We start from the raw sequence: 19,642 nt of genomic DNA, 5'->3' as shown, positions 1-19,642 counted from the left end.
TGGATTAATATATTTTTATAAAGTATCGACACAAACCGACAATCTAAGTTTGCCCGTTACCAAATTTTTTAATATTTCTTTATGATTTCCACCTATTACATTATTATTACTCGATATTTCCGGTAACGCTAAATCAAATTTATCAAATATCTTTTAATATATCCGATAACGTCATATATTAACCATATATTAGTCTGCATTTCCTGAGACAATCCGTACTTGTTTATCAGTTTTTATCGCTCCACATTCCGCTTATTAAATTCCAATATACTCTCCAAATTATACACTGATTTCAAAATTGCCGAAGGCTATTATAGGAATTTCAAAGATAGAAAAAATATCCCCTCCTCGGTTTTAAAACTTGAGGGCCAAAACGGCCCAGTCATTGGAACCATCCGATAATCTCAGCCGTACATTCTGTAAGATCAATGGTTTCAATTTCAATTTCCCCCTTTACTTTCCCTCTTCAGTGGTTTTCTTTATCGGATCATCATAAACCCTAGTCGCCATCTCTCTCTCTCTCTCTCTCTCCCCCCACCCCCCCCCCCAAAAAAAAAGAAAGAAAACGAGATATACGTAAAATCCCATAATTCTGTTTATCTCTCTTCAATTTATAGAGAGAGACTATATCCTTGTAAAGAACTAAGATCTTTGTGTGTTTCCTTTTGTTAATTTTGGGTTTTTGTTTTTATTTTATGGGTTTGATTTTAATTTTAATTCTGAGTTGAACGATCTTTGTAAGTGGAATTTCTCTGTTTTTGCTTACCTTTTTACTCTCTTGTAGTTATCTTTACTAGTTTCATTCTTTCGTCGTTGTAGCCGAGTAAAAACATTGAGTTTTCTCGATTTGTAGATTTGGGGTTTTTTTTGTGTGAACTGGTTAACTTATGGCCATGGATCTGCTTCCTAAGTGAGGGTAATCCTTTGGCTGTCTATTTGTTAACGTTCTGTTGAGTTTCACGTGGTGGTTGGTTGAGTGGGGCTTTTCTGGTTGTTGTTCTTTTTCCATTTTGACTCGTCTGGGTCGACTCGGTTACTGAGTCAACTCGTTCGTTGGGGGGTAAGGAAGAGCGACCGAGGAGTTTTTACCTTCAGTGGCGGGGCCGCGATGCCTTCGGTGGGGATGAAACGGAGCACGAGGGTCTGCAGGATGAAGAGCTCGGAGATCCGGATTCTTCGTTCCGGGCGGCAACTCTGGCCTGATTCCGGCGAAGTAAATCCCAAGAGGCGCAGCAACGACGGCGTTGAATTCAACAACTCGGTGAAAAAGACTCCAAAGAGTGAAATACAGAAGTTTCCTCCAAAGACAATTGAGAAGCCCAAAGGACTGAACCACGAAGAGAACCCAAAGAAACGGTCCAGGAAAGTGAAAGCTGAAGCTATAAACAATGGCGGAACTGTAGATAAAATGTTTGGGATTGTTTATACTAGAAAAAGAAAGAGAAATAGTGTTCAAAAGTGCCAACTTTCGGAAAATTCCGAGCTGAAAACTCCTGTCGATTCCACCGTCCTCGAAAACGATAAACTCGGGACTGAAGTTATTTCAAACCCGAGTTTTCGATCTTCGAAACTAACAGTTCGAAGCAGTATTCAGAAGAGGAGGAGTTCTCTGAGGAGAATGAGATCTAGAAACCCTTTTTCAAGTGGAGCTCTAATGTCTGAATTGGTAAGTAGTAGACGAAATGGGATTCCTTTTTCCTCCGTAGTTTCGAAAAACAAGCTTAGGAGTTGTTCATTCCGCAGTGATTCCTCGTCGAACTTAAGTGATGAGAGCTCTTCGACATCAGTTTTATCGGATCTAATGCAGAAGGTAGAGTTGGAGTCGGAATCATGGCGATGCTCTGCCAATGTTTTGATCGTTGAACCGAATAGATGTTACAGGGAAGGAGCAATCGTCACTTTGGAGCTCTCTGAAACAAAAGAATGGCTTATTGTAGTGAAAAAGAATAATAGAACTAAGTATGCACTGAAGGCAGATAAATTTATGAGGTCAACCTCGATCAACCGCTTCACTCGGTCTATGATTTGGGCTGCAGATGATACCTGGAAGCTTGAGTTTCCAAATCGGCAAGATTGGATCCTTTTTAAAGATCTTTACAAGGAATGTTGTGAGCGCAATGGGCCTGCTTCAGTTTGTAGAGTGATCCCTGTGCCCGGGGTCTGTGAAGTATCGGGAAACGAGGGTAAACCCAGTGTGCTGTTTCGAAGACTGAATTCGTATATCACGGTGGATGGCGATGAAGTATCTAGAGCCTTGGCAAGGAGGACTGCTAGCTATGACATGGATTCAGAAGATGAGGAATGGTTAAAGAAATTCAATAACGAACTTTATAGTGGAAATGGGCATTACGAGCATCTTTCGGAGGATTGTTTCGAGTTGATGATTGATACGTTCGAGAAGGCAGCTTTTTGCAGTCCAGATGATCACTCGAATGTGATTGCTGCTGCATCTGATATAGGTATAAGGCCGGTGGTTGAAGCTGTTCATGCTTACTGGTTGAAGAAACGGGACCAAAGGCGATCGCCACTGCTCAGAGTTTTCCAGGTATACTTTGTGGAAATTTTCTTCATGGAAATAGATATCTATATCATTGTAGATTCATTTGGGAAAGTAAAGTCGTTCCATTGTATCGTCATTGTACTATATACATCTTTTGTGAATGAAAATTCAAACTTGTATTAGAAGCAAGAGTACCTGTTTGTTGAAATTTCTTAGTTTCATGATATCGAAAACAAAGTATTGAATAACTGATCACGTCGTAGCACTACTTTCCGGTGTCTTTGTGTGCATGTAGAACAATAAGCATTGGTTATGCCTGACTGCCATAGATATATGACCAAAATGAATGTTATATTCGAACAGGGTCATCAGATCAAGAAGGCTCCGGTCATTCCACAGCCTTTTCTACGGAAAAGGAGGTCGTTTAAGCGTCAAGCCAGCCATGGAAGAGGCAAGCAACCAAGTTTGCGGCAAGGTAAATTATACTCCGACTATAACTGTCATGCTCTGGTATACAAGTTGCAAGGTTAATAGCACTTTGATTCCGATTTGTCACTGCGACCATTATTGTGCAGCCATGGCAGCCGAACACGATGTATTGGAAGAAGACAATGCGATGGCTAAAGTGGAAGAAGCTAGAGTCGCAGCAACCAGACATATTGAATCAGCTATCCTCAAACGCGAACTGGCTCAGTTGCTAATGCAAAATGCTGATATGGCTACATACAAAGCCACAATGGCACTCAGAATCGCCGAAGCTGCTAGTCTTACCGGATCATCGGAAGATACAGCGGCCCACTTTTTGTTCGATGAGGTGCCGGTAGTTGTCTAGTAGGGGGTAGTTTGCACAGCATCATGGCTGTTTTTGAAGCCCATGGGAATTGGGGAAGAGTAGTGTAATAATGTATAGCTTGATTTAATTTTCAAATGTATCATCGTGTATTATTTTAACTTGATGCCATTGTAGAGAAATCTGAAAAGGGAGAGAATTACAGGGAATTTGCAGCCTATTGTTGAACCTTATATCAATTACATGATTATTAATTATTATAAACTTGTAGTAAAATTTAACTGATTATGTGAAATATGTGTAGGTTCAAATGTCTTTTGAAATCTATTTTTTCATATTTTCATTTGACATTAGGCTTAATTATAAAATGACATTTCAAATTATAATGCCTTTTATAAATGTGTCTAAATATTTTTTTTTAATGTTCTAAGTGTTTAACGTTATAAACGTTATCACTTTAGGTGTTCGGATTGGAATTGTTTTTAATTTTTTTCGATTAGTGACATGTGTCAAATTCAAATAATTTTGAATTTAAAAAATATTATTATGTTTATAAAAAAAACGTAATTTCTCTTAAAGTACAAAAAATTCCTTAAAATCCTTTAATCCTAACCTGTCGCTATTGATATTTCCAGTCATGACCACCGTCGTTGATATAGTCCCTGTCGTCTCCCTAATCATACGTTGCCATAATTGTCACCGATTGATCGTCGAAATTGCGTGTGTTTCTAATATATAATTTTAATATTTTAATTTTGAATAATTTTTTTAAAATTATCAGAATATGACATGTGTCATTTAATGGAAAAAATTGACATTTATGGTCCGAAAACCTAAAGTAGTAAGGTTTATAACATTAGACACTTTGATCATTCAAAAAATAATTTAGGTATCTATACGTGATAATTGCTATAGCTTGAGCACTTATTTTATGATCAAGCCTTGACATTATACTATCTTTAGTTAAAAATAGTGGTTTCTTCGTTACCTTTTGTCTCGGAGGCTCCTCGTTTTCTAAAAGTATCTTTAGGTAAAACGTTTGATTCGACGTAAAATTAATGTTAAACTGATAAAAAAGTGAAGAAAAAAATACGATGGAAAATATGTTTTCAAACAAACGGCATAAGTTAGGATTTCTAATTTTTTTCGGTTTCAACTACGCTTGGAAACAAATTATAATTATACACTTACTAATGCACGATTTCCGCTCATTTATATACTTACATTTTACTTTAAAAATTTAATGCTAACCTTCTTAAAAACAATTTATTTCTTAATAATTTATTTTAATTACTATTATTTTTTTAATTTTTTTTGTCAAAACAAATATTTAAATTATTATCTCATAATCATTTTATGTCCACGCATTAAAAAGTATTGATAATATATTATTTCTTAATAAAATATTTTATATATAAAATATTATTAATGAGTTATCTTAAAATATATTTTTATATTTTATTTATAGTTTAAGTTGATATATTTTATATATCATGTATTAATAAGTGTAAATATAATTTAATTACTATATTTTTAATTTACAACATAATTTCTATAATGGACATTTTACATTTTTAAACTCATTTTTTAACAATAATCTCAAACAACTAAATTTTAAATTGCCCTTTTGTACCACACTTTTAAAAATTCGTTTCTACAACACTTTTAAAAACCACTTTTCAAAAATTACGACGATGACTTGATAATTAAAAAAAAATATACATTTGATATTTGAATTAGACACTTTCTCTTAAATTGGTACTTAAAAAAATAAATTATACATTGATATTTGAATCCAATATGATAATTATTGAATTTTTACTTCAAAACACACATATTTTTACTTCAAACTCAAGAAATACATGTTTTGTCAGTAAATATTATTATAGTAAATAATAAAAAATTAAAAAATTAATAATAAAATTTTCTTTTGCACCCAATAAAACTCTTATATTTTGAATTTTTATGAATTTATCTTTTCAATCAATATTAATTGTTAAATCATTATAGTGTTACCAAATGATGTTTTCAAAGTTTTATTAATTTTCAATACATTTTTGAAGCTTTTTGGAATTATTTTAGAATTTCAATAATTTTTTTGAAGATTTATTCTCTAAAAGATTTGTAAATTTCATGTGATAGAATATCAATGTGTTAAGTAGCAGTAATATTTTATTTAAAATATATCATTTTTTATTTAAGTACCTAATATATTTTTTGGTCAAAATAAGTATTTAAAGTTACTTTTTGGATCAAAATAGGTAACTAAATATTTTTTGTCAAAATAGATACCTAAAGTATTCAATTTTTTTCATCCAAGTACCTAAGGTATTCTTTAATTAATGTCACATATCAATCTTTTTAAAACTTAGATGAAAACGTTTGAATAGTTTAGGTACATATTCTGACATAAAATACTTTAGGTAACTATTTTGATTAAAAAAAAGATAAATTTAGACATTTAAAAAATATTTTAAGTACATAAATAAAAAATAAAAAATAAAAAATAAAAAATATTTTAAGTACATATTTTTATTATATTGAATATTTATATAAATATTCAAATCATTTTTGTTAAATCTTTTTAACGCTGAGAATGTGATGAACAAAACATTTTAAGAACTTTATTTTTGTAATCTTACTAAATAAATGATTAAAGATGGAGTGTTGAAAGGTTCATATATAAGTTCATTAGTTTTTTATTCGAATATTAAATCGTAATATTTAATTAATTTATTTGAAATTATATAACATATGAAAATGTAGCAATATTAATTATTATTTTAAAGAATATAATTTTAATTTTTTTAAGATAAAAAATTAGAGTTGGCTTTATTTTAAAAAGAAAATTAATATGACTCGTATATTTTTTTTAATGTGATCCTCTAACATAGATAACAATCCTAATGTAACATTTTGATCAACATTTTTCGTCGTTTTATTGTTACGATATTGATATGGTAGTTTACGATACTAACGTGACAGTCTTACGGTACTGACGTGACAATACTTCTACTATGTTTGAGTTATCAATTTAGTCTATCTACTATGTTATCCGTCACATTATCAACCACTGTGGACCGTCACGTCAACACTATGAACCGTCTCGTCCATACTATAACGATTAACGACAAAAAAACATTCTTCAAAATGTCACATTAAATTTATATTTGGATTTAAATAACCGTATGGAGAGAAAAATAATACAAAAGGTAGCATTGATATTTTTAAAGCACAAAGTATGCCTTTTTTGCTTTTTTTTATTATAATAAATTGCTATCAAATTAATTAGTGCCATTTATTTTGGGCCTTCAGATCTCTCAAAGGCCCACGTAAATTAAAGTCGTAAAACCCTAAACTGAAACTTAAAGCTGAAACCTAGCAATCAGCAAAGCTCTTGCCTTTTCCTCTCACTAGTCACTACTCTTCAATCCCCAGACGCGGCCGCCGGTTTTTGCTTTCTGGTAAGCAACACACTCACACCCTTTCTCTCTATAACTTGAAGATCTGTGCGGTTTTCTTTTTTCTTCTTATTTATCAGCTCTTTCATTGAATTGCAAAGAAAGCTTGGTGTTTATTTACCTGTTTGATTAGGTTTAGATCGCACTTATATTCTTATTTAGTACGTTGTTCATGTTTCTGGGTTTTTGGGAAAGTTTAAGAATTAATTGTTTCCAATGGGTCAAAATCTTTGGTGCTCTTAAACATATTTTCCTGTGCTTGGTTCTGTCACTATGTAAGCTAAGATTAGAAACTTGGGTTCGTTGGTTGGAACCGAATCCTTCGTTTGGATAAGAGATTGGATCACTGGAAATACTGTTATTATTTTGGGAAAATGATGGTTGTTAGAAGCATGATAAGGGTAAAATTAGGGGGAAATGGATCTGAAAAGAAATTAGTGAATCGGGGATGGCATTAGGGTAATGATGATAAAGTCCTCGATGAAGGAGGACGACTTGGACCAAGTCACCTGCAGATGAGGATGAATTTAAGTATTGGTTTGGGACCTTAATCCAATGGGTTTTGATTTCATCCAATCGGGTTGGGTTTTTAAAAAAATGGATACAGGTTTAGGATGAAAAAAATCTGATTTGACCTGAAAAATAATATAATTATATATTAATATTTATGGATAATTTCAATAATATCCCTTTTAATATCAATTTTTTAAATTGGATCCCTATTTTATCGAATAAAATTAAAATTTTTATATATTTGTATTGGTGTGGGTTTTATCTCAAAAGATGAGTCGGGTTTCGGGTGGGTGAAGTTACCCTAAACCCAGATTAGGTTTTGGGTGGAGGGTGTATTTTTATTGGGTTGGGTTGTTTGTAAACTCGACCCATGCCTATTCCTAGATGAATTTGGTCTATTTTTTTTTAATTGTGGTACCAAATTGTAAAAAATGGAAGTGGAAGATTAAAATATATCTTTTTTCATAAATCAGTATTAAGTGAATTTTGGGTGCCTTGAACTCACTGTTTCATTTTATTATAGTTATATTTTAATAAAAATTCGTTTTAGTCTCTATACTTCTATTTCTTTCAACGTAGTCTTAAAAATGCAAAAAGGGAAAAAATTGAGCAAAGTCGCCGGCAGCTGTTGACAACTTTGCCAAAGTCGGTTTCAGTTGTCGATGACTTCATATGCATTGTAGAAACGTCCCTATTTCCCTATTTAATCCAATATCATCCCAATACCTAATTCTTTCCCAGCACCCTTTTCCCTAATTGATCCCAATATATGTGTTGAGTTGTTTTAGTTTCTTAAAAGCTATATAAATAAATGCTTAATTTGATGTAAAATCCACAGCAGCAGGAGTAGCTTGTATTCGGAAAGATGGTGAGGGTCAGCGTTCTAAATGATGCACTGAAGAGCATGTACAATGCGGAGAAGAGGGGCAAACGTCAGGTCATGATCAGGCCTTCCTCAAAAGTGATCATCAAGTTCCTTATGGTTATGCAGAAACATGGTTCATTTCAACTTTTGATATACATCTCTACCCATTTTTTCTTTGCATTCAACCGTTCATTTGATCCATATGCTTATATTGGCATTTACAGGTTACATCGGAGAGTTTGAGTATGTTGATGACCACAGAGCTGGTAAAATCGTGGTTGAACTGAATGGAAGGCTTAACAAGTGCGGGGTCATCAGTCCCCGTTTTGACATAGGAGTGAAGGAGATTGAGGGTTGGACTGCAAGGTTACTTCCTTCTAGACAGGTTAGCTGAGAAACTTTATTAGATTTCCCCCCTTTCTCTTGTGTTGTTGTGATGTCTGGCGGTCTGATCTAAAGTTAATTTGTGACGAGTTTTAAATTAAAGTGTTACTCTGGCCAACCTAAAAATAACAAGTGCGGGGTCATCGTCCCCGTTTTGACATAGGAGTGAAGGAGATTGAGGGTTGGACTGCAGTTACTTCCTTCTAGACAGGTTAGCTGAGAAACTTATTAGATTTCCCCCCTTTCTCTTGTGTTGTTGTGATGTCTGGCGGTCTGATCTAAAGTTAATTTGTGACGAGTTTTAAATTAAAGTGTTACTCTGGCCAACCTAAAAAGTCAAATAATTGGTAATAGTTTCGGTTTCAACCGAGAATTTTACATTGCGGCAGGTTTTAATCTAAAACTTACCTGTCTACTCTAAGAAGTTACACAAGTTAATAACTTCGGTTACGGCCAAGAATGTCTTGACGGTAACTTTTTAGGTTGTAATTGGAATAGTCATGCAATTTACATGATTTGTTATGTAGAATATAATATTTTCGGTTTCAACCTAAAATTTTACCTAGTTTACTCTAGAAGGTTATGCCCTTGATAAGTTTTTCAGTTACAATAGATTTCTTTCTATTTTTTAGTCTTATATTAATCGGTTGTATTTTAGACTCATCCCTTTTTTTTTATGGAAATGTTTTTGTACGAATTATAATGTTTTGTTCGATTTTTATATTCGTATCTTGAATGCAGTTTGGGTACATTGTGCTGACTACATCTGCTGGAATAATGGACCATGAGGAAGCCAGAAGAAAGAATGTTGGTGGAAAGGTACTTGGCTTCTTCTATTGAGTGATTTCTTCTTTAAGAATGATGTGTTTTAGGGCTGGGGCTTGATGGTTAGCCATCATCTTGCCTGTGATGAAGATTTTCAATCGGTAGTTGTTATTTCCTTTTGCATTAACGGTTTGGATTATTCTTATTTCAAAGTTTATGCAATTCTCTTGAAATTTTCATTCCACATCTGCATCTAAATTAATTATTCTTGATGGTTGCATATATCAACTAAGTTGGTCTATGGGACCTCACAGATGATATTAGCGCTGTTTTCCCAATTCAGGATTTTTCATAATATGGCGTAAGCTGAGTGTAATATTCTCAACTATAGGTCGATCTAAATTTGATTTGATTCGAAAATATATTTTCCAAATTTGATCCGAACATATTTTTTTTAAAAAATTTAGAGTTTATTGAGGTAGCTTGATTTCTTTGTTCGGATCTAAGTGATTTAACGCAAATCTTTTTAACAAGAATAGGAATTAGAATATAATTATCTGCTCTCTTATCGTATTTTCAATTTGCTCATTAGACTTTCGAATCACTTCTGTTTTAATTGCTCTGAATTATTTTATTATTGTTTTTAATAGAATAACATTTTATTATTATTAAATTTAAAGAGACTTAAAATAATCAGAATTCATTGTCAACCTTCGAAATAGTAATAAAATTATCATATAATACAAAAAAAAATAGTTCAAAGTAAGTAAAATTAGAATAATTCGAAAGTTTAACTAAAAGTAAAAGTAAATGAATAATATAAGAATAAAATTTAAAAAATTGATGTATTTAATTAAACTAAATTATTAAAATGTATTTAAAGTTCAAACAAAATAAATTTAGAAATGTCTCGGTACAATATAATATTTAAAACTAAAGTAAAATAGGTGTCATCTTCAAAGTCTAAACATCATATAAATCGAGACTTGTTATCCATATGAATGTTATGCATCGCAAATATATGATATTCATTGTTAAATAGCCTTTAAACAGATAACACCTTATATGCACCCATGTTTATAAAAAAATTCTAAACAAGGGTCATCCAATTTGTAAGAGGTTTATTCTTGTGATGCTGGTAAATTGTGCTCTCAAAGAGAGTATATAACATCCTACCATACATAAAATGGCATAGATGTGCCAGTCTCTGCTCGTGCAAAGTCACCACCGGAAAACACTAGTTGTTTTCCTATGTTTAACTCACAACATATCCAGAAAACAAGTGTATGCAAGTAAATCACGACTACAGATACTAGCTGATAGTGATAAAAAAGGCACGTTATTTCATGGCAAAAGCTTTTACACATTCGCAACGGGAGATGCTCCACGTTGAAGGCCCTCACAGGACAGAAGCAATTTGCCCAACTTCTAATGGAAGCATCTTCCCCAATTCACTTTGGCTCTCCTCATATTGCTGTGACATAATAGATGCATTCACAAGGATGATAACCTAAAAAAGCCACAAAAGAATAAAAACACAGTTCGAAATATAGGCATGAAAAGGATGAGCAATACCTTCATCATTGATGAGTGATTACATTCTTGGCTCCAATAAGTCTCATATACTTTTCTTCATCATCGTCATCAATGGCAATGAATATGCCACACCAAACGAGCTTCTTCAACCTTTGCCAGAGCTACAGAAGCTCCAAGATAAACCGAGAGTGAGGTAGTGGGCCGATGCATATTTCCTTCAAAACCATGTCTAGCTCACCCCGGTTTTTTATGCCTGTACTGCTGCCAGTTTAGATAATTCGTGACTACATCATTCAATATTTTCAGATCGTTGTTCTACTGGAAGGGTGCAGGCATGCCCAGGCCCCTCACTGGGGCTGGGCTAATCCAAAACTAACATCAGGCTGATGTTGATGAGGCTGTATAAATTCAATGATTCAAAGACCAAAATCAGAACTGTAAACCAAAGAGACAAATATTGTTTTCAATTTTTGTTCCTTTCTATCCCTCCCTCTCCTGTTCCCCCACCTTTTTCCCAAAACAAAAAGCAGGAACTCGGTATTTTACTCAATTAATAACAAGGCCCTCAGTCTTCACGAATAATTACTAGGTCAACACATAAATTCCGTTTATATGCAGGGATTCATAGGAATCTTCAAAAGCCAGTTCCACCATGCATAAATGCATCTGGTTTACAAAAGGTTTTACTGTTTGTTTCATTGGTCTATCTTTCATCTTGGAGTGAACAATCAATGTACAATAAGGATAGAGAAAGAATGGAAATGAAGGGAAAAGGAGAAGAGAACGGGTGTTTAGGGGAGATAATTATAATTACTCTATATAGAATAAAACTTTCAAGATTCACTTTAAAATGTAGCGGGGGAACTTCTTTGTTCACTGCACATGCTGCAAGTGATGATGAAAAACTATTAACTAAAGATGTGACCAAAAGCATGCATCAGAAGAACCAAGAAGGGTTGCACTTACTGACATTAGGAAGGAAAGTTGTGAAGTTGCTATACCTGTGAAAAAGGTTGGCGTACATGCTCATGAGGGTGGATGAATGGCATTCCAGGACGCTGAAGAGGATACTGAGAAGAATGCAAATATATGGCAGATGTGGAGTGTGAGCAAACATGACTGGGATTAAAAGGTGGCATCATCGTTTCAGGATGACCATAACTGATTCCTGCAGCGGTTGGTGGAGCCATCCAGGGCCCAGGTATATGTTGAGGGAGAGGACAAGGTTGGTGCTCAGTAGATATTTGAGGCTGATGAGCAGATCCAAGTTGTGGAAATTCAGTGTTGTAGTTAATTGCAGGGGTGTACATAGGCTGCATTGTGTATGGTCCACTATTGAATCCAAACCCAGGATCAAATCTTTGCATGTACCTAAAGAAAAGAAATTCAAATGAAATAGGTCAATCCAGCATTGATCTTACCAGAGCACGTGGATTTGAAAAATATATTAGACATTGTTAAGATTTTTATCTAAAATAGATCTCCCCCCCTCCCCTCTTCAATTTACTACCAAACAAAATATTCCACCACATAAGACAGCGGAAAACAAAAAACACTTATAAAGGTTCAAAATTTCGGTAGTCCTATCAATCCTTTCCTCTTACTCCATTATGAAGCTTTCCTTCTACCAATTATCCCTGAATTTTCTAATTAATAGATGTACAATTATGAACCAACTTGCCATAAATATATAGAAAGGTATCAAAAACAAAAAGGATGGTAATGAACCAAAAGAGTGTTGAAATTGAACAAAAAAGAGAACTTATGAAAGGATTATGGGAGAAAAAGGCCATTTGATAGGCCTGAGGGAATAAAATATTAAAAAGAGGGATATACCTATCATAGTTCCTGTAATAATCAGGATCCTTGCGCTCAGTCTCACGATCCCGAAAGATGGCCACCCTATTATGTGGTTTGCTCCTACCAATTGGCTCCTTCTCTGTCCTACTTCTAGCTGGCCTACTACTACTTGAAGAGTAATCAATCAAACCACTACCAGAATTTACATCAGAAACCATTGCAACCGATTTCTCTTCCATATTTGGCATCCCTGAGGAACCATAGTAGGAAACGTCTTGCAACCTCGGTTCACTTGCTGGTTTTCCACTAGAACCACTGCTAGAACTATTGGCATTAAAATATCCTTGCTCGACCTCGGTTATACTCCTCTTTTCTTTCTTCCACACTTTTAGAGCTATTTGATTTCATAGAATTTGAATTTGAATTGTTCACAAGCTGAGACCTTTTCTGTGGCCTCTGTTTAATTGCCACCTTAACAACACCAGGGTCTTCTGATGGTAAATTTACAGGGATGTCTGCCAGGCGGATCTGAGGAAGCCTACATTCAGAAGTCTTACAAACAATGATTCTGGAGCCAGACCCATCAGGTAAATTGTTGTCTAATAAAACCATTGACTGCAATGAGTAATGCTGTGCAATACGATGTGCAGCCAACCTTAAATATGATGTAGGCAGCTGTTGGAACTCAAATTGCTGCTGTGTAGGGCCACGAATAAATTTTTCTACATCTTGTTCCATCCTCAGGACTGAACGAAAGAAATTAAGAAATCTCAGTTTACATAATAAACAAACACAGTGGATCAAATATTGAAAGGCGCAGACCACTCAATCTATGAAGATACAATGGTAGTAAAATGAATAAAATCCAGAATATGAAGATTCAATTTCAAGTACAATCTACTCTCAATTTGTTCTATCAACGCATACTTTATTTACTCCTTCCACAAGCATTCTTAAATAGCCAACTTTTAAAGAACATTAAATCTATTTATAAAAGATCAAGAATCTTTAAAAAAAAAGTTCTAATCAAAGCCTTACTAAGTTCAAACAAAATTCAGTTCATTGTAACATAATGAATTACCAAAAGGTCACCGGCAATGTTGGAATATCAAATGCACCAATACAAAGTTGATTGCTCCATAGTAATTGAACATTACAATAAAGCTGGATTTGAATGTTGCAATTAAGGATATTAATTATTAAACACCATCAAAGCATGCACCAAAAACATGATTAGTAACCAAGAAAAATACAGTTATTTTCTTTCATATTTTCGTTTCTTAATCAAAGGTGTTTAGATAACTACTAGGATAAGGTCTAGTGAAGAGACACACTGGTTCAGACAGAGGGAGACGCAACAACCGAATATGCAATGACCGATCCCTAAATCCAAGAGCCCTAGTGAATTATCCGCAAAACTTGAGAGAGAGAGAGAGGCTTACTGGAAAGGCGCTCACGGGGATTTTGGATAGCGTCGCGGAGGAACTGATCAACCTGGTTAATAGAATCCTCCGAAACCACCTTCTCATCCGACGAACCAGAGGAAGCAGAATCGGGGAAATCGGGCTTGGATTCCTTGTTCGAAGAGAGCATCAAACGACTCATGGTAGCGTCCAAATCGGCAACCTCCCACGAGTCCGGCGCCCCAAGATCCTCCACCACAGAGCCTTCCATGGTGGAACGGATGACGGAGGTTTCCTTTTTCGAGAACTCTGGACCACCAATCGGAAGGAAGGAGAGAATCGAAGATAGGGCCCGTGGAGGGAATAACCTACGGGGGAGAAGGCAAGGCCTTGTGGATTTCTCATGAGGAATCGTGGATTTGAGAGGGATAGGGTTAGGGTTTGGGGGAATTTGGGAACGGGGAGAATGGGAGAGAAGAGCAGAAAAGATGACATTTATCCACTAATTACTACTATTTATATAATATAATAAATAAATAAATTTATTTTAATCATAAAATAATAAAATAAAATAATTTATTTTATACGCCTTCCGCGTGAAATATTACGTCAGATCGTTAATATTGTAAAAGTATTTTTAATTAAAAAATATTTTAATCATAAAATTAATGTTAAACCTATAAAATTAAAAAAAAAAGGTGAAAAAGACATAAAGTTATAATTTCTAACATTTTCATTCTAACTTTAAGTTAAGAAATAAATTTATATTTTATCTTTATTAATGCATGAACTCCATTTAATTATGTATTTACATTTTATTTTAATAATTTAATACTAACGTCTTTAAAATATAAATTTATTACTTTTAATAATTTATTTTAATTATCTTGAAATAAATACAATCCATTATTTATATATTAAAATATTAACGATGAGTTATATAAAATATATTTTTATAATAATTATATTTTTTATTTTTACTTTTAATACTTTTATTATAGTTTAAATTGATATAATTTATATATAACAATAATTTTTTTTTAAATTTATTATAGTTTAAACTGATATGATTCATACACATATATAAATATAATTTAAATACTATATTTTTAATATATAATATAATGTCTATAATGAATATTTTATTTTTTTAAACTTATTTTTTAACAACTATTTCAAACAATAAAATTTTAAACTATACTTTTAAACAATACTTTTTATCCTACAAGTTCGCCTCTTACATATGTTTCGACTTAGCACACTCACAAGGATTCAAGCGTATGTTAATTGATAATTGGCTTCATTCGACTAGCACCTCTAACACTATTGCTATGTCTCCACTGCAACTAGTGATTGGAACAAATCAATTTTTGGCAGGGTTTCAAATAGCGGTCCGCGACCATTATAGCGCTTGTGAAATAGTGGTAGCGTTGCCTTCCGATATACCCGCTACACCCGCAATAGTGTATAATAACGTCCGCTACGGCTGCAATTGTAGTAAAAACGAAATGACTGAAAACGCGACCGTGATTTGAAACCCTGATTTTTTGTTTTATTGGTTCCAACAAAAAAAGTCATCATGGATAGGATTAGAGGGACACAAAAGCCTTGTGTTCTCATCGCAATTGCATCAAAGCCTTAAAGCTCATCGATGTCGATTGGTGCCATGATGATGTAAAACTTAAATATGAAGGCGTTCGCTTCTTCAAAGGCTTGTTTTCCCCGTTGACTCTACAATCCCATTTACCAAGTGTTTCCCTATGATACCGGACCACTTGCTCACCAATATGAATACCCCTCCTCCAAATGACTAAATCCACATGGCTTTAAATAATATGGCCCCCTCAAGGTCTCTGGAATTGATGGCTTGCATGCAGAATTTTTTTTTTAAAAATTAGGATATAGTTGACCCTTCCATTTGCAAATTCATTCGAGATGTTTTTGAAGGAGGTAATCTTAATCATGGGATAAACATAACATTACTTGTTCTCATCCCTAAGGTCCCCGCTCCTGAATCTTTCTCGGAGTTTCGTCCAATCAGCGTACGCTTTGTTATTTATAAGCTCTTCACCATATTTACTGATAACGTCCTCAACACCTCATGCCACTCCTTATCTCGGGAAGGAATATTTCTGATAACATCATCATAAATTAAGAAGCCATTCACTCGATGAGATCCACCAAATCTAAACTTGGGTGGATAGCAACCAAAGTCGACTTGGAGAAAGCTTTTGATCGAATTCGATGGGACTTCCTCAAAGATACATTGACTGACTATGGCCTTCCATCAAGATTAATTTAAATTATTATGAAATGTATCATTAGCTCTTCGTTTCACGTCCAATGAAACGGTACCTATTCTGAGCCTTTTCAGCCTGAGAGAGGGATTCGTCAGGGTGATTCCTTCTCCCCATATATCTTTGTACTCTCCATTGAAAGATTGGGCTATAACATTCAAAATACCGCCAACTCGGGGGCTTGGCTCTCTTTACAATTCACCAAGCCAGGTACTCCACTCTCCCATTTGTTTTTCGCGGATGATCTTATATTATATGCTCATGCGAACATGACCAATGCTAATATTATCAATTCCATTCTTTTGGAGTTCAACTACTCTTCGGGCCATAAAGTTAGTAAATGTAAGACCCAACTCTACTTCTCTCCTAATACTCTGGTTGATTTACGTGAGAACATTAGTGATTTTTGGGTTTCCAACTGTTTTTACAATCGATAAATAACTTGGAGTGCCCGTCATCCACCAACGAGTGAGGTGCTCTGATTTTGATTTTATTTTAGAGAAGATACATTCTTCCTTGTCCGTTGGGCTGCTCAAATACTTTTCCTTGTCGGCCGAATTACCCTTGTGAAGTTTGTTCTGGATAGGGATGGCAGTATGACCCGAATTCGACGGGGAAATCCGAAACCCGATTAAGTTCAGGTCGGGTATCGGGGATAGGGGTTTTTTCGGGTTCGGGGACGGGGCAAAAAAATCATCGACGGGACGTCCCGATAAAAACCCGTCGGGGTCGGGGACGGGAATTTATTTCGGGTTCGGGGATGGGGCGAGCAAAACCCGCCCCGAACCCGACCCGTTGCCATTCCTAGTTCTGGATGTCATCTCTATCTACTTTTTGCAAATTATGATACTTTCGAAAAAAAATTGTGATGACGTTGAAAAAATTATCTGAAACTTCATCTGGGACTCTTCTCCAACGAATCCAAAAATCTCCCTTATTAATTGGGAAACTTTATGTCAACCTCTTGATCGGGGAGGTCTTGGTCTTCGACGCACTCATGGGTATAATAAGACGTTTCTTATAAAAATTGGCGTTTCTTTGATCACTAACACAAATGCTCTTTCGATCCAGCTTCTCAGGCAAAAATATAGTCTATGATCTGCTGCTCATCTCTATCCGTCGCAATAATTGTTCTAATTTATGACATGCTCTTTCTAATATATAGGAGGATCTTATGCCTAATATGTCTTGGTATATCGGTGATGGTTCAATTGTCAAGCTCTGGGATGATACTTGGATCCCCCACATCGGCTCTTTACACAACCTTGTCATCGATCCCCTAACACCGCAAATATACCCTCACTTTGAAGATATTATGACAGGGACCCATTGCTGGAATTTCCTTTGATTTCCACCCTTCTTCCTTCTCATGTTCTACCCCATATAACTAGCACTCGTTGTCTTATTATGAGAGATATGAGTGACACTTATAAATGGAGATGGATCGATCAATTCTCTATTGGTAATGCTTATGAGCTCCTTATGGAAGCTAATTGGGATCCCTATTTCACACTTTCGAAAACTTCATGGTAGCTCCATGCCTTATAAGAATTAAGATTTTTAGTGATCATTTAATTGTTACACTAAAGAATTTCGTCACATAAAGTATGTTATCTATGACGAAAATTATTTGTCACTTTTGAAATGAGTAATTGTGACTTATTTTTATTTGGTCACTCTTTAGATAATAATTGTGAAAACTTTGAAGTTCATCAAAAGTAGTGTAACACCCTAATCCAGTCCGACCCGAAGATCACTGGATCACGATGTTACACGAGACCACCTAAGTGGCTAACCCAAAATTTTTCCTTTTAAAATAAATGAATGTCAAATATATGATAAAATCGTCCATAGTAATAATAATGAAAATTAAAAACAACTGAGATTACAAGTACGAGAGAGCTCCCAAAGTATAAAAATATAATATAATGACGAGTTAAATCAAGAGTTATGAATGAATATACAAAAGTCCATAATAGTACATGCCCTCTAAAAGTGATTCAAGACATATTTTGAAATACTCGACTGCTTTGATCTGCTGCACTGGAATACCCAATGATGATAACTCCCCACAAACGATCACCTAACCTACGCACGGAAACACATTCTGAATGCTGAGCTTACGAGCTCAGTGCCTCACTAAAAATCGTACTATGCTACATGCATTCATTAAATACGCTAGCTGGTGGCATATGTATAAGGGCATAAAAGATACTGGTCTACTATACTGTGGCAAACATCATGGTGAGGTTGAGGAATTTTGCATCTCGGAGTTCACGCACCCCTCTAGTCTACCTGAATACCTGAATGTACTATGGGTGAGATCCAAAATCTGCATCGAAAACGTACACACGACCAACTCACTCCGTAGAGTCTTAGGGCATATGCACACAACTGGCGATAAGTACATTGGCACTGACTAGGATATCCGACTGTACGATTATATCTACTAAAGTGACTCGGGTGTGCTGATTGTGTCCCGAGTGTCAAACAAGACTAATTTTATTTCATCTTAGTTGTTGTTGTTTCTAACTATTATAAGTTAATTTAATGTTCTCACTTGTAGTTTTATTGTGTGGCATTCTTGAATAATGGGACCCCTAAACCTACTCTTTAATTTCTTGGGTTCTCTACCCAAAATTGTTTATGGGTACTGATACTAAGCCTTCAATATCAGTACTAACCCTGAGTATCGATATTGACCCTAAAGTATTGATACCATTTTTATCTTCGATGTTTTAATAATTGACAAGTATCGATACCCCTATAGAGAGTATCGATACCAGTATCACCATCTTAGGTATTGGTAACAAAATTACCTACTGTAATCTGCTAAGAGATCTTAGTATCGATACCACCCCATGGATACCGAGACTGACCCTACAATATTAATACTATATGAATGGGTATCGATACTCCCTGTTGAATTTACCCTTTGTTTTAAAAACATTATAGATATTGTTCTTCCAGTACCAATATCCTCGCTCGAAAATGCCCTGTTTAGGCATGAAAAATGCAACTTTTCCATTCTAAAAAGGCCTACTAAGGGTCTCATCTATTTTTAAAGTCTTATGTATGATTATAGGGGTCATAAAGGGGCTATAAAATGCTAAATACATTAATTTTTTATTTCTACCATGAAAATGTCACTTAACTCATGCAACCTACTAAACACATTTAATTGACCTAGATATGGTATATTTGAGTCTGAAGGGAGTTACATTTGATTCCTAAGCTGCTAGAAGTGCTCAAGGTTTAACCCAATATAAGCTTATCATTTCCCTTAGCTTGAGATCTCTCTCCCACTTCTCTCACTAGACAAGAATCA

The 19,642-nt window shown here is 34.7% G+C and overlaps 2 protein-coding genes and 1 pseudogene across 2 annotated transcripts; 2 read left to right on the top strand and 1 right to left on the bottom strand.

The window, feature by feature from the left end:
- The first annotated feature begins 986 nt into the window (after nucleotides 1-986).
- On the top strand, nucleotides 987-3,499 carry LOC120156174. The gene is made up of 3 exons (XM_039167576.1): nucleotides 987-2,545; nucleotides 2,864-2,975; nucleotides 3,076-3,499. Exons 1-3 carry the CDS (start codon nucleotides 1,109-1,111, stop codon nucleotides 3,330-3,332), a joined length of 1,806 nt encoding a protein of 601 aa, XP_039023507.1. The 5' UTR covers nucleotides 987-1,108; the 3' UTR covers nucleotides 3,333-3,499.
- Nucleotides 3,500-6,665: 3,166 nt separating this feature from the next.
- On the top strand, nucleotides 6,666-9,522 carry LOC120156176 (40S ribosomal protein S15a-1-like). The gene is made up of 4 exons (XM_039167577.1): nucleotides 6,666-6,754; nucleotides 8,103-8,262; nucleotides 8,354-8,514; nucleotides 9,255-9,522. The coding sequence occupies exons 2-4, from the start codon at nucleotides 8,130-8,132 to the stop codon at nucleotides 9,351-9,353; spliced, it is 393 nt and encodes a 130-aa protein (XP_039023508.1). The 5' UTR covers nucleotides 6,666-6,754; nucleotides 8,103-8,129; the 3' UTR covers nucleotides 9,354-9,522.
- A 935-nt stretch (nucleotides 9,523-10,457) lies between these two features.
- Nucleotides 10,458-14,489, bottom strand: LOC120156175 (annotated as a pseudogene).
- Nucleotides 14,490-19,642: the final 5,153 nt, after the last annotated feature.

Source organism: Hibiscus syriacus, unplaced genomic scaffold (genome assembly GCF_006381635.1).
Source record: "Hibiscus syriacus cultivar Baekdansim isolate YM2019G1 unplaced genomic scaffold, ASM638163v2 tig00111213_pilon, whole genome shotgun sequence".
Taxonomy (NCBI): Eukaryota; Viridiplantae; Streptophyta; class Magnoliopsida; order Malvales; family Malvaceae; genus Hibiscus; species Hibiscus syriacus.
This window is presented reverse-complemented; position numbering and strand designations above follow the sequence as displayed.